The 20,904-nt window shown below is 46.0% G+C and overlaps 2 protein-coding genes across 9 annotated transcripts in view; one reads left to right on the forward strand and one right to left on the reverse strand.

The window, feature by feature from the left end:
• Positions 1-20,904, reverse strand: part of LOC135909721 (gastrula zinc finger protein XlCGF57.1-like) — a 135,793-nt gene that overhangs the window by 107,194 nt on the left and 7,695 nt on the right. For all 8 annotated transcript variants that reach the window (XM_065441774.2, XM_065441773.1, XM_065441768.1 and 5 more), the window contains exon 3: positions 20,214-20,411. In XM_065441774.2, the coding sequence (XP_065297846.1) occupies positions 20,214-20,397 (184 nt within the window). In that variant the 5' untranslated portion in view covers positions 20,398-20,411. The remainder of the gene's footprint in view (positions 1-20,213; positions 20,412-20,904) is intronic.
• On the forward strand, positions 5,210-7,681 carry LOC135909751 (uncharacterized). The gene is made up of 2 exons (XM_065441815.1): positions 5,210-5,285; positions 7,197-7,681. The coding sequence occupies exons 1-2, from the start codon at positions 5,210-5,212 to the stop codon at positions 7,679-7,681; spliced, it is 561 nt and encodes a 186-aa protein (XP_065297887.1).

Genomic DNA, 20,904 nt, shown 5'->3' on the forward strand with positions numbered 1-20,904 from the left:
ACCGCCGACGTCGCCCGTTACATCAAGACATGCCGAGACTGTCAGCGACGCAAGACACCACCGACAAGGCCCGCAGGATTACTACAGCCGATCGAACCTCATCGCCGACCATTCCAGCAGATTGGGATGGATTTGATGGGGCCGTTTCCGACGTCAAGATCCGGGAATAAGTGGATCGTCATGGCGACGGACTATCTCACCTGCTTCGCTGAAACTAAAGCTCTACCAAAAGGCAACACAGCCGAAGTGGTGAAATGTTTTGTCGAAAACATCCTGCTGCGACATGGTGCCCCAGAAGTCCTCATCACGGACAGAGGAATGGCCTTTACAGCAGAGCTCACCCAAGCCATTCTGCAATACAGCTAGACAAGCCACAGGAGGACAACTGCCTACCATTCGCAAAAGAATGGTCTCATGGAGCGCCTGAACAAGACCCTCGCCGACATGCTAGCAATGTACGTCGACGTCGAGCACAAGACGTGGGACGCGGTCCTGCCGTATGTAACCTTTGCTTACAACACGACGGTGCAAGAAACAATATAGATCACGCCGTTCAAGTTCATTTATGGCCGGAACCCGATGACGACGCTTGACGCCATGCTTCCGCACGTGACTGACGAGAACCTTGACGTCACCACCTTTTTTCAGCGGGCCGAAGAAGCCCGACAGCTTGCCCGCCTACAGATAAGGAACCAGCAGCGTACCAAAAGCCGACACTACAACCTCCGACGACGCTTCATTGAGTACCAGCCCGGCGACCGTGTTTGGGTATGGACCCTGATACGTCGACGAGGACTGAGTGAGAAACTATTGCGACGCTATTTCAGACCCTACAAGGAAATCTAACGTATTGGCGCACTGGACTACAAGGTCGTGCCAGACGGAATTTCGCATTCACAGCGGCGCCGCACACGGTCTGAAGTGTGCGGACGCTGACGAACTTTCCTTATTATTTTTTTTTTTGCTACGAGTGCTGCTTTATTATTTTCGTTTGTTTGCAGCATCGGGTCTATGCTTTTTAAGAGGGGCTATTGACACGTGTACTTGTCTTTATCGGGTGACTCGTTTCACTACCTAACAAATGTTATCGCACAGCGCAGAACGCGCCTGCATGTATAGGAAGTTTCTGGAATGTTATCGATGGTTCCATCCGCTGCCTGTGACCGAACCTTGTGAAATCCGATTGCTTGTGTGTGCGACGCGAATAATGTAGAACTTTGTGGAATGCACGCGGGTCCCAGCGATTACTCTGGAACATCCGACCATTGATGTATAAAAGCCGACGCGCTTGACCCGCTGATCAGATTTTTGACGATCGCCGACTGTGTTCGCCGCTATCGTTGTGCTATACGTGTAGTAGCGTGTTTTTGAGGGCCCAGGTTCGCCCAATAAAAGTTAGTTTTGTCTTTCAAACTATTGCTGCTGTGTTCTCCAACGTCACCACCACGTGACAATATGCGGGAAGTTTTTACGTGTTCTTTAGCAAGCGTTCTGCCGCAAGAGTTTTTCAAATTGGTTCATTAATAGCCAAGATAGAAATATTTCAGTGCCGCACACCCACGATTTCAGGAGGTGATGGTCACTGTCAAGAGACATTCGCTCCACTTGGCTCATCTAGCCTCTGAGCGAGATTCCTTCCCAGCATTCTCCCATACTGGAGCTCGAGGATCGTGTGACGCATATGTCACGGGCACCCCTTAATTTTTTTTCCTGTCTTTTTGCAACAAGGTGCACTTCCACTGATGGCGTAGCACGCAAGCTATTGCGCTTGTGTCGTTTCACACACACAGCATACAATTTTGTGCGCTGTGCACGAGAACATCTGACTAGCAGTATAAGTCAGTGCTATGCGAATACTGAGGCAGACACAAGTGGCTCGCTCATCAAGCATGTTTGCATACAGGAACACAGTAAAAAATTATGTACTTTCTTTGTCTGCACATGCAACTGCACGATGTGGGAACAAGCATGCAAAACAAAAGTACATCTCTCTTGCTGCGGTGCAAAGTAAAATAAGAATACATTTGGTTTGACTGTTTTATTATTATTTCTCTAAACTTTCATTAGTCTACTGAAGTAACAGATTACACAAATAAGAGATGTTTGCCTTCAACAATTCTTGATGTCAAACGTCACTATGACCGATGCAACAGCAGTGTGATGTGCATAGGTGCACTTTTGCTATATACGTCAACTCTCCGGCTGGGAGTGTGGTGCCCGTGAGAAGGGCAAATGGCATTCGGTGTGAAATTTGAGGTGTTTCTGTGGCACGTAGCGATGTAATACTTAGCAGACACGATCGTTAGAGTGCATCGTATGCACGGCGCTTGTCAGCTCAAAATGGCCACACCTGGTGACGGGCCTTTTAAAATTTTGGACCACGCCACGACAAGGTTGAAAACCCTCAACGTACATCTGAAACGCCGCTGTTTCTGCCTTTTAATTTAAAACATCACCGCACACGAGTTTGCACGGTGATCATGGCTTTCAGCCACATAAGCATAGCTTCAAGTTCTGGGTGGGCACCTTGGCCAACATTCTGTCAGGGTCCAGAAGCTTTCTCGGCGACGCCATGTTCACCTGGTAGTTTATGTAGTCCGATATTGTCAGCTGCAAGATTTCTAACTCTTTTGCAATGTCCAATTGCGACAGGTCACTTGGCACTTTCCTTATAATGGTGGCCTTCTTTTCCATTGTCAATCTGCTACGATTTCCTCGCTTTGAAGCCTTTGTTGACTTGGAGGCAAATGACGAAGGCAGAGTCAGTACCACTGGTAGTAGCTGGCGATGAAACCGCTGAAGAAGATTGGTTGTTGAAACTGCTAAGCCTAGCGTCGCAGTATGCAGCTGCAAATACAAATGCAAATCTATGTCTTTTACCCAAAAGCACAGTTCCTTTCAGTCCATTATCGCATTGGCTCTGTCAACATCAGCGCCACTTCATCTTACAAGTACGTGGGTCTTATTTTGACGTCATCTTTCTCTTGGATAACACATATTGAAACAATACGTCGCACAGCCATGCGCTCACTCAGGTATCTACAAAGAAATCTAAAGAAGGCACCCCCAGAGCTAAAGAAGTTGGCATACGTGACATTTGTCCGTCCACAACTCGAATTTGCTTCTGCTGTCTGGCATCCATCTCAAGATAACCTAGCTGCATCATTGAAATCCGTTCAAAACCGAGCCGCCCGATTCATCACTTCACATTATTCACGGTACACTAGTGTCACTTCTTTGAAGCAAACAATAAGTCTGCCAACACTGAAGTCTCGCCGCATCATATCACGTCTTTGCTTGTTGCACTCTTTTTTTTACAATCCACGCTCAAGGCGCCAACTTCTTAAACCCCCATTACGAACTTCCTCTTGCATAAGTCACAGCTCTGCCATAGCATGTTTACCCGGCCGCTCATCTGCCCTGGCCTCTTCCTTTTTTCCTGATGCAATTGTTTATTGGAATGCGCTCCCTGACAACTTCGTTACCTGTACTGACCGCAAAAAGTTTTGTGAATACCTAACAAATCACTTTGAATAACTTTCTGTTCCCAGTGTACATCGTTCATGAACCCATCATAAACCACCCCGAATAGTATACCCTTGTCAACCGTTCCACCTAGTCTTTTTCTTTTGTTTCTTTTATTGCAAATGTATTACCGTGTTACTTCTTTGAATTCAAATTTTTTCTTTAATTAAAGTCGAACAAAATCGGCAATGTTTCTTTTCTTTTTTTTTCATTGTTTTGCATGTAACCACTCTTACGCGTGTTTGTATTGCCCCCCCCCTTGTGTAATGCCTTCGGGCCTTCAAGGTGATAATAAATGAAATGAAGAAAACCACAATGCAAACGAGAGGCGATACAAACAGTACCACTGACTATATGCGACTGACGTGAACTGACAGCAATGACAGTTTAAAGGCTCGCGGGAAAGTGCAGCAAGCAGTGCCTGCTATCGACCCTGTACTGGAAATAGAAGCTCTGAATCGGCAGGTGAGATGTGTGCAACGCTGGCTTGAGGTTGCAGGAAAACAAAATCTAGGCGATGTTTTCTTTTTACAGCATCTTTTGACTTCCGAGGGTGGAAAAAATTCAGAAAAATCAAATGAGAACAGTTTAAAACAAGAAAAATTTTGGTTGGTATGCATAACTAGAGTAGAACCCTGCTCTTCAATCCTCTGTCCTGCCTTTTCCCGGCTGCTATATCGTTTTTGCTCAGTCCTGGCGAAGTTCGCATAGAATCCCATGTATTAAAATCCCCGCTGTTATGTTGTAGCTGCGAAAATGTTCCGCGTGATATGTCGCAACCTGGTACCCAAACCCGCCCCAGCCACATGCACATTGTTTCAACCTGCTCGGGCAATCCGGGCCACTGGGACGCGCTGACTGGGTGCGTTGCCGGATGACCGCAAAACGGACGTAGTCTTTGGAGGCGCCACTTACGAAGCGTGAGAGTCAGCATATTGAGGGTAGTGCCAACCCTCCCCAGGCGTTAGGCAATCACGGTACGGCCTTGCCGCAAAGTAGCGGCAGCAGACGATCATAGTTGTTTGCACTCTTCACATAATAATGGCTTAGAGTGGCGGTTGTTCGAAGTGCCCGCATTGTGCACCAACGGCGTGCCATGATGGCATCGCGCAAGCGGAAGGCACTTTCCTTTGAGGGAAAGCTGGACATACTAAACGCAGTTGACAAGCAGTCAGCGCGGAAAAGAGTCGACACTCTCAAAGACACTGGACTGCCACCCTCAACGCTTAGCAGTATCATAGCAAAGCATGCCGAGATAGAAGAGAATGCCGCGCTTTTCGGCCCGAAAGCTAAGCAGGCTCGTAGCACCTAGTACGGGAACCTCAATGAGGCTCTTCTTACTTGGTTTTAACAAGCACAAGCTGCCAGTGTTAACTTCAGCGGCAGCATTTTACGTGAGAAGGCGATTGAGATAGCCGAAAGTCTGGGCATCACTGACTTTGCAATGCCAAATGGTTGCATTGACCGTTGCTGGAAAAGGCATGGCATCGCATATAAGAGGGTAAGCGGAGAAGCAGCAAGTGTGAACTTGGAAACCATCGATGATTGGAAGGCCACACTATCGCATACAATGACTGCGTCACTATGGATGCTGCCATCTAGATGTCAGAGTGCCAAAGCATTGCCAAGATCGTTGCGAATTTGGTCGCGATTCAAGCTGCTAAATGTGGTGGTGATGACAAGCATGAGCTACAAGACTCTATGGAGTTGGCTAATCCAAGCCTTAGAGAAGCCATCGCGGCTCTGGACCTCCTCTGCAGGTACGTCGCACCTCAAAGCAACGCTGACAGCAATGCGGCCTTTCAGGCTATTGACAAACACATGGTGCAAATGAAAGAAACAGCTATTCTCCATTCTCGATTTTTCAAAGTACTAAGCTCACTTCATGGAAATAAATTGTTTCAAGTGAAAGCTGCACTGGCGATTTTCACTAAAAGCTTTGTCGTGCAATGGCTACTCTGTTCACAGTGAACTTGAAGACATTCTGGTGGAATTCTTTTGTGAGCACCGTGAATGAGCTCTCCTGATGACAGCCGATTCAAGTAATTCCAAAGGCAATTGAAGTGCTCGCTAGTGTCTCATTTGTGAAAGGGAAAAGGCTCCACTTTTCGTACCAGCAAAGGTGGATTACCGTATTTACACGATTGTAAGTCAACCCATTTTTTAAAATTCGGAAATCTGAAGTGGGGGGGTCGACTTACAACAGAAACCAAAACATGGCACCACCAAAAAAAACCGAGAACAACGAGATATCAGGGAAGCTACAACATAGTTACAATTTTATATTTGCTATATGGCCCTACCCATAGTTTTCGCTATCGCACGCATTTGTTTGCTTTTTGGAAGGGCTTTTCAAAATTCCTCAGTTTTACAGAGCACACAACGCTTATGGGGGGTGTCGGTAATTTATGGAAGTACCGCTGTTCTATTCGCAGCGGCACTCCCAGAACTGCGGTGCTTGCAGGGAGTATCAATAGTTCATGGAAGAGCAGACACCGCTCATGTGCAACCTGTGGCACTACTTCCATGCTTCCTCGGTCGTCATGAGTACTCCTGGCCAACTAAACATATGGCGCTCATTCACAGCAGCGTTCAAGAGGGCTGCAGTTCTTTATGGCGAAGAAACAAGTTCGATGTTTCTGCACAGGTGGTGCGAGAGTGGCGACTGCAGCGAAGCAAAATTTCCACCTGTGAGGGCAAGTGAAGAATTTACCACGGGCCGAAATCAGAACACTTGCAAGCTTGCGATGCGATTGACATGGCCATCTCGTCCGCCAGAACGTTACCCTCGATGCTCCCATGGTCAGGCACCCAGCATATAATGATATACTGGTTAGATATGTACGCTTTACACAAGATGGAATTTTTGTGTGTATAGAGTGACATCAGGGCCTTCACAACACTTAGGGAGTCTGTATACAGTCAAACCTCAATATATCGAACACGGATATATCGAATTATTGCGTATATCGAACACTTTCTATATCACGTGGAAAATTGCATGCATTTCTAATTTTTTATTTCGAACGGGGCCGGATGTAAAATGGATATATCGAACTCGGCCGCCCCACACCAAGTGCGCTCTGTTGACAGGAGGCAAACTTTCCCGCAACACTCTCGAAGATAGCGGCGGAGCAATGGGCGTTTCAGACTGCTGCGTACGACAGCTGCCCACATCTGTTGCGCCGAGGGTGCCATTTGAACGTAGCGGCTTTCGCACGCGGCGGCTTCACGTGGCCGTGGCTTGGCCAGGTTGGCTAGTTTGACAACATCAACAACACGCACGTCTCGGTGCTGCCGCGCTGCCGTTTGTGCTACGCCCATTATGCTACGCCAGTCGTGTGTGTGGCGTAGGCCTGTCGTGGTTTGTGTGATGGCTGCAAACGCGAAGAAGCGTTGATACAGCGCGTTGAAAATGGAGAAAAGAAAGCAAGCGTCACCGAAGCTTTCAACATCCCAAGGAGTACTTTGAGCACTCTGCTGAAAAATAAGAGTGACATAAAGGCCAAGGCGGAACAGAGCCAGCACTCAGGCGCGCGGCGGGTGCGCAAAGCTGCCTTTGAAAACGTCAAGAAGGCGTAAGAGACGTAAGGGGCCGGAATATTCCTTTATCGGGACCAATGCTACAGCAGAAGGCCAAGAACTTTGTGTTCATTTTCGGCGCCGAGAAGTTCAATGCTTTCGGCATGCGGGTTTCATGACCCGCATTGAAGAAGCTTCCGAGGAAGCAACCGAAGATTTGACGTTGGATGGCACAGAGGAAGAATGCCAGCTTGAAGAAACCTGGAGACAGTTCGAGCGCTTTGTCGGTGCTGAGCCACACAGCATGTGCATTGAGGACTTCGTTGGCGGTGACGACAGCACCGGAACAGTGGCGGAGTTAACAGACGTGGAGATCGCTGCAGAAGTGACTGCTGAGCGGCCAAACGAAGACGCTGCCGAGGCTGATCCAGCAAGCGCTGATGTTACCCCACTCCCTACTGCAACTGAGGCTGTAGCTGCTTTGGCCGTTGTAAGCCGTTACTGCGGCGCAATAGAAGGGACTGGACTGTCTCTTGTGGACAATTTGGACTATGTTGAAGACGCCGTGGTCAAACACGCGGTTGCCAATATGAAGCAGGCTACTCTGCTTCAGTACTTTCAGCGAACTAAATAAATACTTTGTTTGAAGCTTCATGTGAGTATCTATTGCGCCACGATTGGTTCACTGATTGATTTGTGCTAGTTTTTGACGCGTTTTCTACGTGATTTTATATATCGAATTCTGGCTATATCGAACTATTTTGCGATCACCGCGCTGTTCGATATATCGAGGTTCGACTGTATATCGCTGACTTTTGAAGTTTTGATTTTCTTTTATGCTTAACAGCAGACAGTAATGCGTAGGCCTCGGCCGTACATATACTTGTTTCTGGATGTAGTGCATTGGATTCTGAGAAGGATGGGCCGACTGCAGCATAGGACACCCCGGCATTAGACTTCGAAGCGTCTGTGTAGAACTCTGCGCAGGAGTGCTTGTGCTGGAGTTCTAGGAAATGAGTTCGTATTTCGATCTCAGGTGCGTGTTTTGTTACTTCTAAAAAGGATATGTCACATTATATGACCTGCCACTCCCAAGGCGGTAACAACTTTGTTGGATGCATTAGGCGAAGCTCGAGGAGTGGGACATCTATTTTATCACTAAGCTCCCTCACACGAAGCGAGAAAGGCTTTCTTACAGAGGGACGATTATGGAAAAGTGTAGTACAGGTCATATTGTTAACAGTGTTAAAACATGGATGTTGATGATTGGAGGGTATTTTCAGGAAATATGTAAGGCTGATGTAAGTTCTCTGTAGATGGAGGGACCATGCATTTGATTCCGCGTATAAGCTTTCAATCGGGCTTGTTCTGAAAGTGCCAGTGGCTAAGCGGATACCTAGATGATGGACAGGATCTAGGATCTTTAGTATGCTCGGAGTGGCAGAGCTTTATACGGCGGCACCATAGTCCAATCTTGAACGAATTAGGCTCTTATAAACATTCATCAGACACTTCCTGTCGCTACCCCATGTTGAGTGGGATAGAATTTTAAGCGAGTTCATTGTCCTTAGATATTTTTCTTTAAGGTATTTAATGTGCTGTATAAAAGTAAGCTTGGTGTCAAGTATAATACCTAAAAATGTGTGTTCTTTGTTGATAGGCATTTGATGTCCACACAGTTGAACACAAGGATCTGGAACCAGGCCTCTCTTTCTAGTAAAAAGAACACAAGAACTTTTGTGGGGGTTAATTTTAAACCCGTTTTCGTATGCTCACTTAGATATCTTGTTCAATCCCTGCTGTACTTGTCTTTCGCACACTGCAAGGTTACAGGATTTAAAACCTATTCGTATGTCATCTACGTAGACGGAATAAAAAATAGCTGGTGGTAATGAAGCGCGGAGTGTGTTCATCTTAACTATAAAGAGGGTGCAGCTGAGCACACCTCTTTCGGGTACAATAGTTTTCTGTTTAAATGGACGTGAAAGTACACTCCCGACTTTCACGCGGAATGTACGGTTGGACAAATAGCTTTCTATTAGGACGAGCATATTGCCACGGATGCCCATTCCCGACAAGTCTCTCAAGATTCCGTAGCGCCACGCTGTGTCGTACGCCTTCTCCATATCGAGGAATACGGATAGGAAATATTGTTTATGTAGAAAGGCATCGCGAATGTTTCCCTCAATGCGCACAAGGTGATCGATTATGGACTGCCCTTTTCTGAAGTCACACTGAAAGGGATCAAGCATTTGGTTTAATTTCAGGAAATGTATGAGTCGCCGATTAATCATTTTCTCAAAGAGTTTACAAATGCAACTTGGGAGGGCTATCGGGCGGTAACTTGACGCCAACGAAGGATCTTTACCTTGCTTCAGAATGGGAATCACAATCGCTTCTCTCCATGGAAGTGGAAGATATCCAGCTGCCCAAATAGTGTTGAAAAGAGCAAGTAAAGTCAGTTGTGTATCAGTGTGTACGTTCTTAATTATGTCGTACATAATTGATACAGGTCCTGGTGCACAGCTCTTGCATGTGATCAAGGCAGCTCTCAGCTCGGCAATACTAAAGGGACGGTTGTAAGGCTCATTCTCTCGACTTTTTCTTGTGAATGGGTTACGTTCTTCTATTTGTTTATATTTGAGAAAAGATTGTGAATAATTCATGAACTTGACACGCTCTAAAAATGCTCCCCAAGTGAATCTGCCTAGTCTTGCAGGGTACTGTCTTGTGTGTTTACCAAAGGGACGGAGTATGTTTGTCGCCCTCTTATCCTATTAACCCTGTTTCAGACTTTGGCCTCATCTGTATACAAGTTGATACCTGATAAATACTTCTGCCAACTCTCTCTTCTGGCCTGTCAGCGGGTTTGCCTGCCTTAGGATTTTACTTTTTTAAAATTGATAAGATTCTCCGCAGTGGGGGAGGTGCGTAGCAACCCCCACGCTTTGTTTTATTTCTTACGCACGATCCTACAATCGTCGTTCCACCACGGGACACGCCGTTTACATGCCAATCCATTTACTTGTGATATGCATTTATATGCGGCATCTATTATGAAGGCTGTAAAAAACTCCACTGCAGCATCAATTCCTAACGAAGAGATGTCAGCCCATGAGATATTAGTAAGAGATCGAAATTTCTCCCTATCAGCTGTCTCAATCTTCCACCTAGGAGCATGTGGTGGATACAGTCGCCGACTGATTTTCCGGACTCCGAAAATTCGGACATGCCCGATTATTCGGTCAGCTTCGCAGCACCGCCATTCTCCCCATAGACCATAATGTATAACAACTGCCGAAAGTTCGGACACGTTGCAACCTCTCGTCCGATTTTTCGGACACTCCTTGAGCCAACTCGATCGAGAGCATCATGCACTGACTATGACCGGCGCATAGTTCGACATGCTGAATGCCATTTTTGTTTTGAACGGAGCCTCCTTGCTGCCCCACGAAGTGGCGCTACTGGGAATCCCCTCTCCTCATCATCGTTTCTGCCTGGTTCGATAGAGTGGCTCTACAGCAGTTCCGGTTTCAGCTTAGTAAGCCATGTCAAGACAATCCAGCAGCTGATTTGTTTCTTCGCGCACGACGCTGCGAGCAGGTTACATTTTTCGTTTTTGCGACTGGTGTCGGCACGGTGGTGTTTGCTTTGTGTGCTGTGTCGAGGTTTCGGTGATCCAACGCGGCGTACGGAAACATCGCGTCAACTGTCTAATGGCGCTGACAGTGCCCGCGCAGACTTCGCTGGGGAATGCCGGCAAGCGGGTGCCAGGAGGCCTAAGATTTGTCGCCTTCCGATGTGCTCCCTACTGAAGCGGAAAATGTTCTGCCGAGACCTGCGCAGTGGTTGCATTGCGATTCCGGACACCGTCTTATTTGACTGTTTCACAGGTGCTGACACTGCTGTACTGACATGCGCAGAACTCGACGACGGCGAGATCATTTGTCGGGTTTATGCTGCATCGCCGGACGATGACTCTTGAGTCGGAAGATAACGCACCATGTGCTACGCTGCCGTCGCCTGCGGAGGGTGTACAAGCAGTGACTGTGCTTTCAGCCGCCTATAGTGACCGTACGACCCTCTCCGAGATTCAGCCTTATCTGATTGCGCGTAAACGGAAGAGCGTGCAACGGCGCATTCACGATTTCTTCAAGCCTACTGCCGAGCCCGAATAAGCGCGTGGAAATAAAGGATTTCACTTCTTTTCTTAATCTGCTTTTTCGGACACCTGTTTATTCGGACATTTCCGCAGTCCCCGTGAGGTACGAATAAACGGTCGGCGACTGTATTCGTTTTCTTTAGGTGATCTTAGCAGTATAGGGAAGTGGTCGCTGCCGTAAGGGTTGTCGGTAACTTCCCATTCAAGTTCAGGCAGTACAGATGGGGAGACTATGCTAAGATCTATTGAATAGGTTCTGTTTGCAAGAGAGTGATATGTGTGTTCCTTCTTATTCAACAGGCACGCACCAGAAGAAAAAAGGAACTGTTCAACAAGACGTCCTCGCGCATCTATACGAGGGTCGCCCCACAGGGAGTTATGTGCATTGAAATCGCCAAGAACAACATAGGGTTCTGGCAATTCATCTATAAAGGACTGAAATTAATGTTTGCTTAGTTTATAATGTGGGGGTATATAAAGTGAGCAAATAGTGATCAGTTTGTTTAGCAGAATACCTCAAACCGCAACTGCCTCAAGGGCCGTTCGTAGCTGTAAAGGTTGACATGCTATACTTTTATGAGCGAGAATCGCAACACCACCCAATGGTGCGACGGCATCATCGCGATCTTTGCGAAAAGTAACATACTGTCGAAGAAAGTTTGTGTATTTTGATTTTAAGTGTGTTTCCTGTAAACACAGCACTTCTGGATTGTGTTTATGGATGAGTTCTTGCACATCATCAAGATTCCTAAGAAGACCTCTGATATTCCATTGAATGATTTGTGTATCCATATTTAAAGTAAATTGGTGCTGTGTTTACGGAAACGGAAGTGATGCCTTAGATTACAGAGCCCTTTCGGGGCCCTGTAATAGGGGTTTTGCCCTTTCTGAAGCATTCGAGCGAGTCTCGGCACTTCTTAGGCGTTTGGTGCGCCTTGAGGACAAGTGTAGTGTCCATTGCTTCCTGTGAGACGCCGGACAAGCGCTCTTGTGAGCGAGAGGTTTTTCAAGAGAGTCCTGCCCCAGAATGCAAGACCCCTGTGCCCACCAGCGCGGAGGTTGATGGGGCTCCCTGAGGGATTTGGCTGCGCTGGCCGTTGCCAGCGCTGGAAGGGGCCTCGGAGGTTGGGGCAGCCTCGGCTGCGCCTACCCCTTCAGGGTCGATGGCCCCGTCTGCTGGGTTGGCGGAGCAGCGCTAGCTGCAACCGCCGCGGGGGCAGATGGCGTAGCTGCCGACTCACTGCTTGTGGGTCGGACAGCCGCCGGAGGCCGTTGTGACACTGCCCCCTGACGCGCCACATCAGCAAAGGTTTTCTTGGGCAGGTACAATACCCGCCTGCGTGCCTCCTTGTAACTTATCTTTTCCTTTACTTTAACTGTTACAATTTCCATTTCTTTTTTCCAGGATGAGCACGACCGCGAGTATGCGGCGTGCTCCCCATCACAGTTTACACAGTGGAGAGGATTCTCACAAGCTTCAGATGTGTGTTCGTGCGCACTGCATTTCGCACATGTTTGGCGGCCTCGGCAGCTCTGCGAACTGTGGCTGAAGCGCTGGCATTTGAAACATCGGAGTGGATTGGGCACGTACGGCCCGACACGGAGCTTGGTGTACCCGGCCTCGATTGACTCGGGCAGGACACTTGAACCAAAGGTGATTATTAGGTGCTTGGTTTGGATCTCTTTACCATCTCGCCTCATCTTTATTCTTCTGACATTGATAACATTTTGCTCACTGAAGCCCTCCAGGAGTTCCGCTTCAGTCAGCTCAAGCAAATCATCATCCAACACATTACGGGTGGTGTTCATTGTACGGTGCGGCGTTACTGTTATGTGGGTCTCCCCAAATGACACTAGTTTCTGTAGATTCTCATATTGTTTCAGATCGCAGAGCTCTAAGAGGAGGTCACCGCTTGCCATCCTCGACACCTTGTAACCTGGACCAAAAACATCAGTCAAGGACTTTGAGACAAGGAATGGTCAAATGGTTCGGACTGCTTTGTTTGGCTTTTCAGAGTGAATAACGTGGAAGCAGGGAAAATTCTGGATTTGGTGTCCAAAAAACTTGAAGACATTTTCGGTGGGCCCTCGTTTCTGAGGGCGATCAGCAAAGGAGGGGAAAGAAGTTTCCATGAAAATATGTATGCATTTGGCAACAGCGCTGACCGCCCACCATGAAGCCCAACGAGGGGACGTGGCAGTGCTTGCATACAAGTCTGCACGACGCCAGTCGTACGCCATCACTACAACCGAATATGGTGTACCCAAGGTTGGATAGCCACACAGGGTTAACCCTTGCCGCCAAGGAGAAAGGAAGTAAATAGAAGAGAGAAGGAGACAGGAAAGGACTAAAAGTGGGAGGGAAAGACGAAGGTTTGAGGAGAGAGAGACAGGAAAAGGCGACTGCCGATTTCCCCCAGGTGGGTTAGTCCGGGGGTGCCGTCTATGTGAAGCAGGGGCCAAAGGGGTGTGTTGCCTCCGCCGGGGGGCTTTAAAGGTCCAAACAGCCAGCATCGGCTCAACCCCCAGGATCCCCTTTCCCCAGACATAGCTAAGCCATGCATGGCTACACGCGGGAGGGTCCAACCCTCGTGTGCTCGGGTACGTGGTGTATCAACATACCAAAACGCCTGCTTGCGCAGACGCCCGCGGGGAAATTTTCATTATCGAATGCGCCCTCAGGTATTTTTTTTCTCCCTGTCGCACGCGATATGGAGGGCTCGACTTACAATCATGTAAATATGGTAGCTTGTAGCACATTGTAAGAAGCGTGGAGTGGAAGAATGCCTATCCGCTGGAACAAACTGGTGGCACAGAAGGGATCCCATCGGCCACCGCACTCTGCAAAAAGCCTGCGGCTGCCATAGACGGGAGAGCATCAAAATGAGTGTATGGCCAGCATTCACCCCAAGATGACTGCCAGTCGACTGAAGTGACTGCTGACGTGCACCTCAGGTGCCCAGTGCATGTTGCTCATTGCTTGATAACAGTGTTGCGCATGTCTAGTCCTGCTTAGTCATCACCCAGGGTGTTTACTAAGCTGACATTTCCAAATTTCCCCGAGTTTTCCAGGTTTTCCCCGAATGTACTTGCAAAATTCGCTGAGTGACAAAAAACTCTGTTTTGTGTTACGAGCTGCCACCATTAACCTGATTGTGTCACTCTCTAGTAAGCATGTTAAAAAAAAAGAAAGACTTGATCTAGTTTCAATAGTGAAGAGTAGTGCTTACTGCATTAAAAAAGAAAATGGAAGGAAGGCATTGGTAAAATGCAGAGCAAATAAAATATCTTTGAAAAAGTGCAAATACGAAAAAGATGGTAAAGCCCATTGCAAATCGAGTCGGACATTTTCAAATACAAATAAAGATAGATGCATACAGAAGCCAATATTTTCGAATATGAGTCATTTCTATCAACTGTCAGCAAGCTGATTGGTATGGGGACTGAACTTTCTCACAAGTGCGATTCTCTTTCTGCAGCTGGACAGTCAACCTCAACTGTGCGAACCTACTCTCAGCCCATGCATAATATCTCAGTGGTGTGGATGAGGGACACCTGGATCTCGGCATCAGCCAACACTTTATTTTTTGAGCTCAAGCTCCTTTGAAGAAGCAGCGGCACACTTCCTTTCCTATTCATTCCTCAATGCATCGGTCCTTTCTGTACTCGTCCTCCTCCTGCCACGCATTAGCCTCATGGAAAATTGGAAGCATCCTTTTGGTCAGTTGTGCAGTCAACGTCAGAAAAATCAGGCAGTCCGAAAAAAAAGGAATGCATGTCTTTCACTGTCCTTAAGGGCTCAAATCACCACAGGCACGTCCAAAAAAGCTCTGAAGATGACAGTAGATGGCAGGTGTACACGTATATAATTAAAGAATACATACTGTGTTCCATGACAATTAGGTGCAAGTGTTGTGATATTTTGTATGACTGCTGGTCAATGCTTCTTTTGTTGCTTATGGCGGGAGATGTTGAGGAGAATCCCGGACCCAAGGTAAACGAAATGCTAGAAGAAATTATTCGCAATCAGACTGCGTTCGCTCGTAAGATGGATGACATTAAAAGTGAAATTGTCACACTGAGCGCAAAGACAGACAGGATACAGAGCCTTTTTGATGCAGTTGATACAATGAACAGCAGGATTGGGCGTTTAGAAAGTATAGTTCATGAACAGGCTGCAAAGTTAGTCGATTACGAGAACAGGAGCCAGCGTAATAATTTGTTAGTCTTTGACGTCACTGAAACGGGGACTGACTATGGTGCAGAAACAGAGTCAAAACTAAAAGAACTTGTTCTGGAGAATATATTTCAAAAAACTATGGGTGTACAGGTTCACACAGTTGAGCAAATTCATCGCCTTGGTAAACCCCAACCACCAAAATGTAGACCGGTTATTCTGAGGTTTTACGATATCAGAGAAAAGGAAAGCTTGCTGAAAAAAGGTGCTAAATTAAAAGGTACTGCTTGGCGTATTAGCTCTGACTATGGCAAAGAAACATTAGATATACGCAGAAAACTATGGGAAAGCGCAGCCGCAGACAGGGCCAAGAAAGCAAAGGTCCTGATCGTTCATGATAAACTTCGCATAAACAACGATACATATTTTTGGGATCACAACCGCAATGAACGCTGCCTGCTGTCTAAAAACTTAGGGCATAGGGCTGATAACAGACGACAGCACAGGTCAGATCGGCCAAGTGGCACTGATGATCCTGATACCATAGGCAACACCTCGGGCTCATCATCACAGATATAGCTACGCATTTTAAGTTTGAACGCGCGAAGTATTGTAAATAAGACTACACAATTAGAATATCTGCTCCTTTCACAAAGCCCACATGTTGTGGTAATAACAGAAACGTGGTTACATAAAAATATATCTGATGACTGTATTGTTCCTCCCGGCTATCGAATGTTTAGGAAAGACAGGGACACACGTGGTGAGGGCGTTTGTATCATAGTAAAAAACTCTGTATCTGCTGTATTGATTGATTGCGATGTTCCTGAAACGGTTTGGTGCAACATTACATTTCATGGCATTACCTACATTGTTGGCGCAGTGTATCGCGCACCTTCTGCTTCGCCTGGGTTGCTGGAAGACCTAAACACTTTCCTACGTGCAAATGTCAAAGCAGACGCGAGATTAATAATGACTGGCGATTTTAATCTTCATAACATAGATTGGCAAAACCCATTCGCTATTGGCTCCGATTCATCTAGAATAGAGAAGCTATTGGAACTCATGTTCATATATAATCTAAACCAAATTGTTCAAGAAGACACACGAGTAACGGCCACATCGCGGTCATTGTTGGATCTGGTGTTTGTGTCAGATAAAATAGGTGCTTATATTGTTAACGTTGCGAATGGTATCTCTGACCACAAGATGATTATTGTTACAATCACAGTGGGAGCAAGTGTTTGTTTCAGGCCTTACATCCCTGTACGCATTAACGATTATGGACGCGCGGATGATGTTTCCATCCTTGACTACCTGGATTCTGCATTTACTGACTTTGAAATTGATTTCCATACTAAAACAGTAGAAGAGTTGTGGCAGAACTTTAAGGTAATTGTACAACACTGCGAGGACACCTATATCCCTAAACGCGTAAAGAAGACAAAGCACCGAAGCCCCTGGATGACCAGGAACATAATGCATATGAAAAGAAAAATAAAAAGGCTACGTAAAAGCAAAAATAAATCTACTCAGGTTTCGCGACTTCGAGCTGAGATGAAGCAAGCCCTGCACGATGCTAAAAAAAAACTCTTCAGTGACACGCTTAGCCGCTTCCTCAGAACATCACCGCAAAAGTTTTGCCGATATTTCAGTGATAGAAAGGAAGAGGTACAGGAAATCAGGAAAGAAGATCAAGTTCTGATAAACAAAAAAGATATTGTAGAGCACTTTAATCACTTCTTTCAGTCCGTGTTCACCACGAACGATGATGACGTCGATGTTAGTTCTGAAAGCACAGAGCCAAGCCAAATGAATGACATCATAATTACACAGGAGGGCGTATTTCAGCAGCTCTTGAATTTAGATGCAAAAAAAAGCGTGTGGACTCGATGACATAGCGACCCAGTTTCTTCAAAGATATGCTGAGTGGGCGTCGCGTTACTTGACCCTTATATTTCAAAAATCATTGCAAACTCATTCTGTACCCCAAGATTGGCGCAGTGCAATAGTTATTCCGGTGTTTAAAGGCGGCAATCGAACAATAGTGAATAATTACCGGCCTATATCTCTTACATCCATTTCTTGTAAACTTCTTGAACACATAATAGCTAAGCATATCATTCGCCATTTAGAAAATAATTGTTTACTTTACCCATACCAGCATGGCTTCAGAACAGGCCTTTCCACTACCACACAACTCGTAGAGACAATTCATGATTTCGCAAGGGCGATTGATGCCAGAGAGCAGATTGACGTAATCGCCATAGATTTCGCCAAGGCTTTTGACAAGGTGCCACACAAGAAGCTGATTTACAAACTGGAAACAACCGGCCTTAATGCGACTTTAATAAAGTGGATTAAAGCTCACTTAATGAATCGCAACCAGGTGGTCAGAATGGATGGTCATGTCTCCGGCTCACTGGCAGTACTCTCGGGAGTCCCGCAGGGATCTGTCCTGGGACCGCTTTTATTTTTGGTGTATATTAATGACATTACTGCTGTGATGGAACCAGATGTACATCTTAAACTGTTCGCAGATGACTGTTTATTTTATTCTACAGTACGAAACACGGCTGACCAACTTAAGCTTAATAACTGTCTAAAGGCGTTAAGCGGATGGTGCAACAAATGGAGTATGGAAATAAATTATTCTAAATCAACATATACACATATTACCACAGAAAAAAGGGGCCGCCTTTTGTTTCCATATACTATTGGTGACAAGTGTCTGATGAATACAAGTCAGTTTAAATACCTGGGAATAACGATAACAGAAAGCTTATCGTGGAGTATACATATAAATAATCTTTGTTCAAAAGCATACGGGAGGTTATATTTCTTGCGAAAAAAATTGGAGGGTGCTACATGCGATGTATGACTCGCTGCATACAAAACTTTTGTAAGGCCACTTCTTGAGTACGCGTCAGAGGTATGGAGCCCTCATCAAGGTTATTTGAAGGAACAACTAGAGAAAATTCAGAGGTACGCGGTGCGCTTTATATGCTCCCGATATCGAAGGACTGATTCAGTCACAGAAATGCTCCGTTTTTCTAAACTGGACCTGCTAGAAACGCGTAGACAAAAACATCGATTGAAATTATTATTCCAAATACTTCAAGGCCAAATAAATATTAGGAAGGAAACATACATACTCGCACCTGGCAAACGGAGCTCCAGAACCAACCATAACCGATCTATCCAAGCTTATACCACTCACACTAATACATTCAGGCACTCCTTCTTCCCCGATGTGATTGAAATGTGGAACAAGCTACCGATGTGTGTAGTGGAACATACTGATTTGTCCAAATTCAAAAAATCTCTGGATGACTATTTGTGCGAATGCGCCGCTTGATTTCGATGTATTCTGTGTTTGTGATTATTGCACATGTTCTTTTCTTTTATATGTATTTTTTCATAACCCTCTCTGTAAGGACCCTCGCAAGGGGGTTGACAGTATTGTTAAATAAAATAAATAAATAAATAAATAAATAAATTGGCCCTTCCCACGCTTGTTAAGCTTCACAGCAATACTTTGCATATGCTTCACTGCTTAAAACTGCTGTGTAGACACGGAGCTGACTTTCCGGAACCGGCATTATGCAATGCGCAGGAGTCGGTGCTATTGCCGACAGCGGTGAATTCTGTCAGTTAAAAACATGGCACAGAACGGAAAAAAAAATTAATAGCGAACATCGAAGCAGCTCAGCCTAGTGTTGCCGCGGTGGTGGCTATGGCTGCCAGTGGATCTGCGTACGAGAGCGCCGGTTTCAAGTGGCGAGATAATCAAAATGGCAGTGGTGGTGGTTTTGATTATTGCTGTTTCGGACCTGCAGTCATAGCAAAAAGTCTGGAAAATTGGACGGCAAAGGCTTCTTTCATTCGAAATTTCAGACGTTCTTATACATTCGACTCTATAGAGTATGTGGTGGTGCTGTGAAGCCGTCCTAGTTATCGGTCATGTCCCAAAAATAGGGTGTCCAGAAAATTGGTCATTTACCATACACTGGCAACTCCTCCAACCGACGAAATGGCGTCATTGTTTGATGACGCCATGTCGTTACAGAGGAACAAAGTAATTCGTTACTCGTTACAGAGTAACACAGCAATCTAATGATGATTCGTTAGATTCCTGTTACTCAACCCAGCATTCACGCAACTTTCGTTCCCTTTCAATAAAATGACAGCTAATTTTCCCAGCTTTGAGCACAAATTTCCTGAGTTTTCCCTGAGTATTTCAAGACTATGCAAAATCCCTGAGAATTCCCGGTTTTCCCAGTTGGTAGACACCCTGTCACCGATGACGTGCTGTGGGATGTTGCGACTCAAAGGTGTCCCAGGACAAGAATCCTGACGGTTCCTGTGCAGTTTTCGCCTCCCTCAATGAATGAGCATATCGATGAAACAAGGTATGTTCTATAGTTGACTGCATTAAAAACTTTTGTTTGAACTTTATTAACCTAAACATAGGGGTCAACTGACGTGCCACATTGATCAATATTCACATTCTTACACTAATAAACCGGCATACACATAAGTAAGAGACTCACTGGGTGTAAAATTGTCGTAGAGCAACGTAAGAGCTACAACACCACCAGGACAAGAAGGCTATGGATTATGCTATGCCAGCTATGGCGCTTCAATGTGCTAAGTAGAGCATTTTGCCCCAATCATAAGCCGACAAAAATCACAAACCTGCTAATCTGTCCTCAGCAGCAGAACATCATACACATTTGAGCAAGCCACACGAAGCTAGGCAGACTTCCAAATTTACAACACGCACACCTGTAAGCAAATGTAAGAGAAATGTTTGTCACTGCCCACCTGAGGTGGAGCATAACCGATCCACAGTCTGCACGCTCTTAGACTCGCTCCCTAATTTCAACGAGCACCCGACAGACTTGTCAGCCAGAGGCAAGCTGCACTGCATGCCAACCTCGACCTGACCGGCAACCTTGGAAGGGCCATGGCACGCCGTTTTGGCAGTGATGCTTTCAGCTAGGCTCATCGCATTTGTGAGGCCTGCGAAAAATAATTGGGACGATTGCAGTCCTGTTACAGCATCAAGAACACGAGGTAAATAACAATAAAATAAATGCAGGGGCAATTCACAATTCATAGCCAAGGAACACAAAACCTTTTTGGTTCAGTATTCCTAGACGGCTACAAAGGACAATCCACATTGAATACTCGAAAGCAGGGCAACCTCTTTTTTTGTGGGAGGTTTATTACAGCAGAACGCATCTCAGACAGTTTTTTGTCTCATACATTTTAAAGCTACTGGTGTAGTACAACTAATGAAAAGTGATTACAACATCCTAAGGTTATTGCAATCAGCCTATTTAATGTCTACTGTAGGATCTCCAATCTCCTCATCCTTGTGATCTCCTCATCCCTTGTGCCAGCTGATACCATCCTGTGCTTGCAAATTTTCCATTTCCTCACACTACCTGTCTGGTGTCTACGATTGTATGTCAGTTCCACTGGTACATATTCAGTAAGCCTTATAAGCTGT

Source organism: Dermacentor albipictus, chromosome 8, assembly GCF_038994185.2.
Source record: "Dermacentor albipictus isolate Rhodes 1998 colony chromosome 8, USDA_Dalb.pri_finalv2, whole genome shotgun sequence".
Classification (NCBI taxonomy): Eukaryota; Metazoa; Arthropoda; class Arachnida; order Ixodida; family Ixodidae; genus Dermacentor; species Dermacentor albipictus.

What these genes read in the sequence shown, in the direction of transcription:
- LOC135909751 (XM_065441815.1), top strand. Translation starts at nt 5,210, where the DNA reads ATGAGCTACAAGACTCTATGGAGTTGGCTAATCCAAGCCTTAGAGAAG. An exon ending in GCTCTGGACCTCCTCTGCAG is followed by an intron (nt 5,286 to 7,196) that starts GTACGTCGCACC and finishes GGCGCCGAGAAG; the next exon opens with TTCAATGCTTTCGGCATGCG.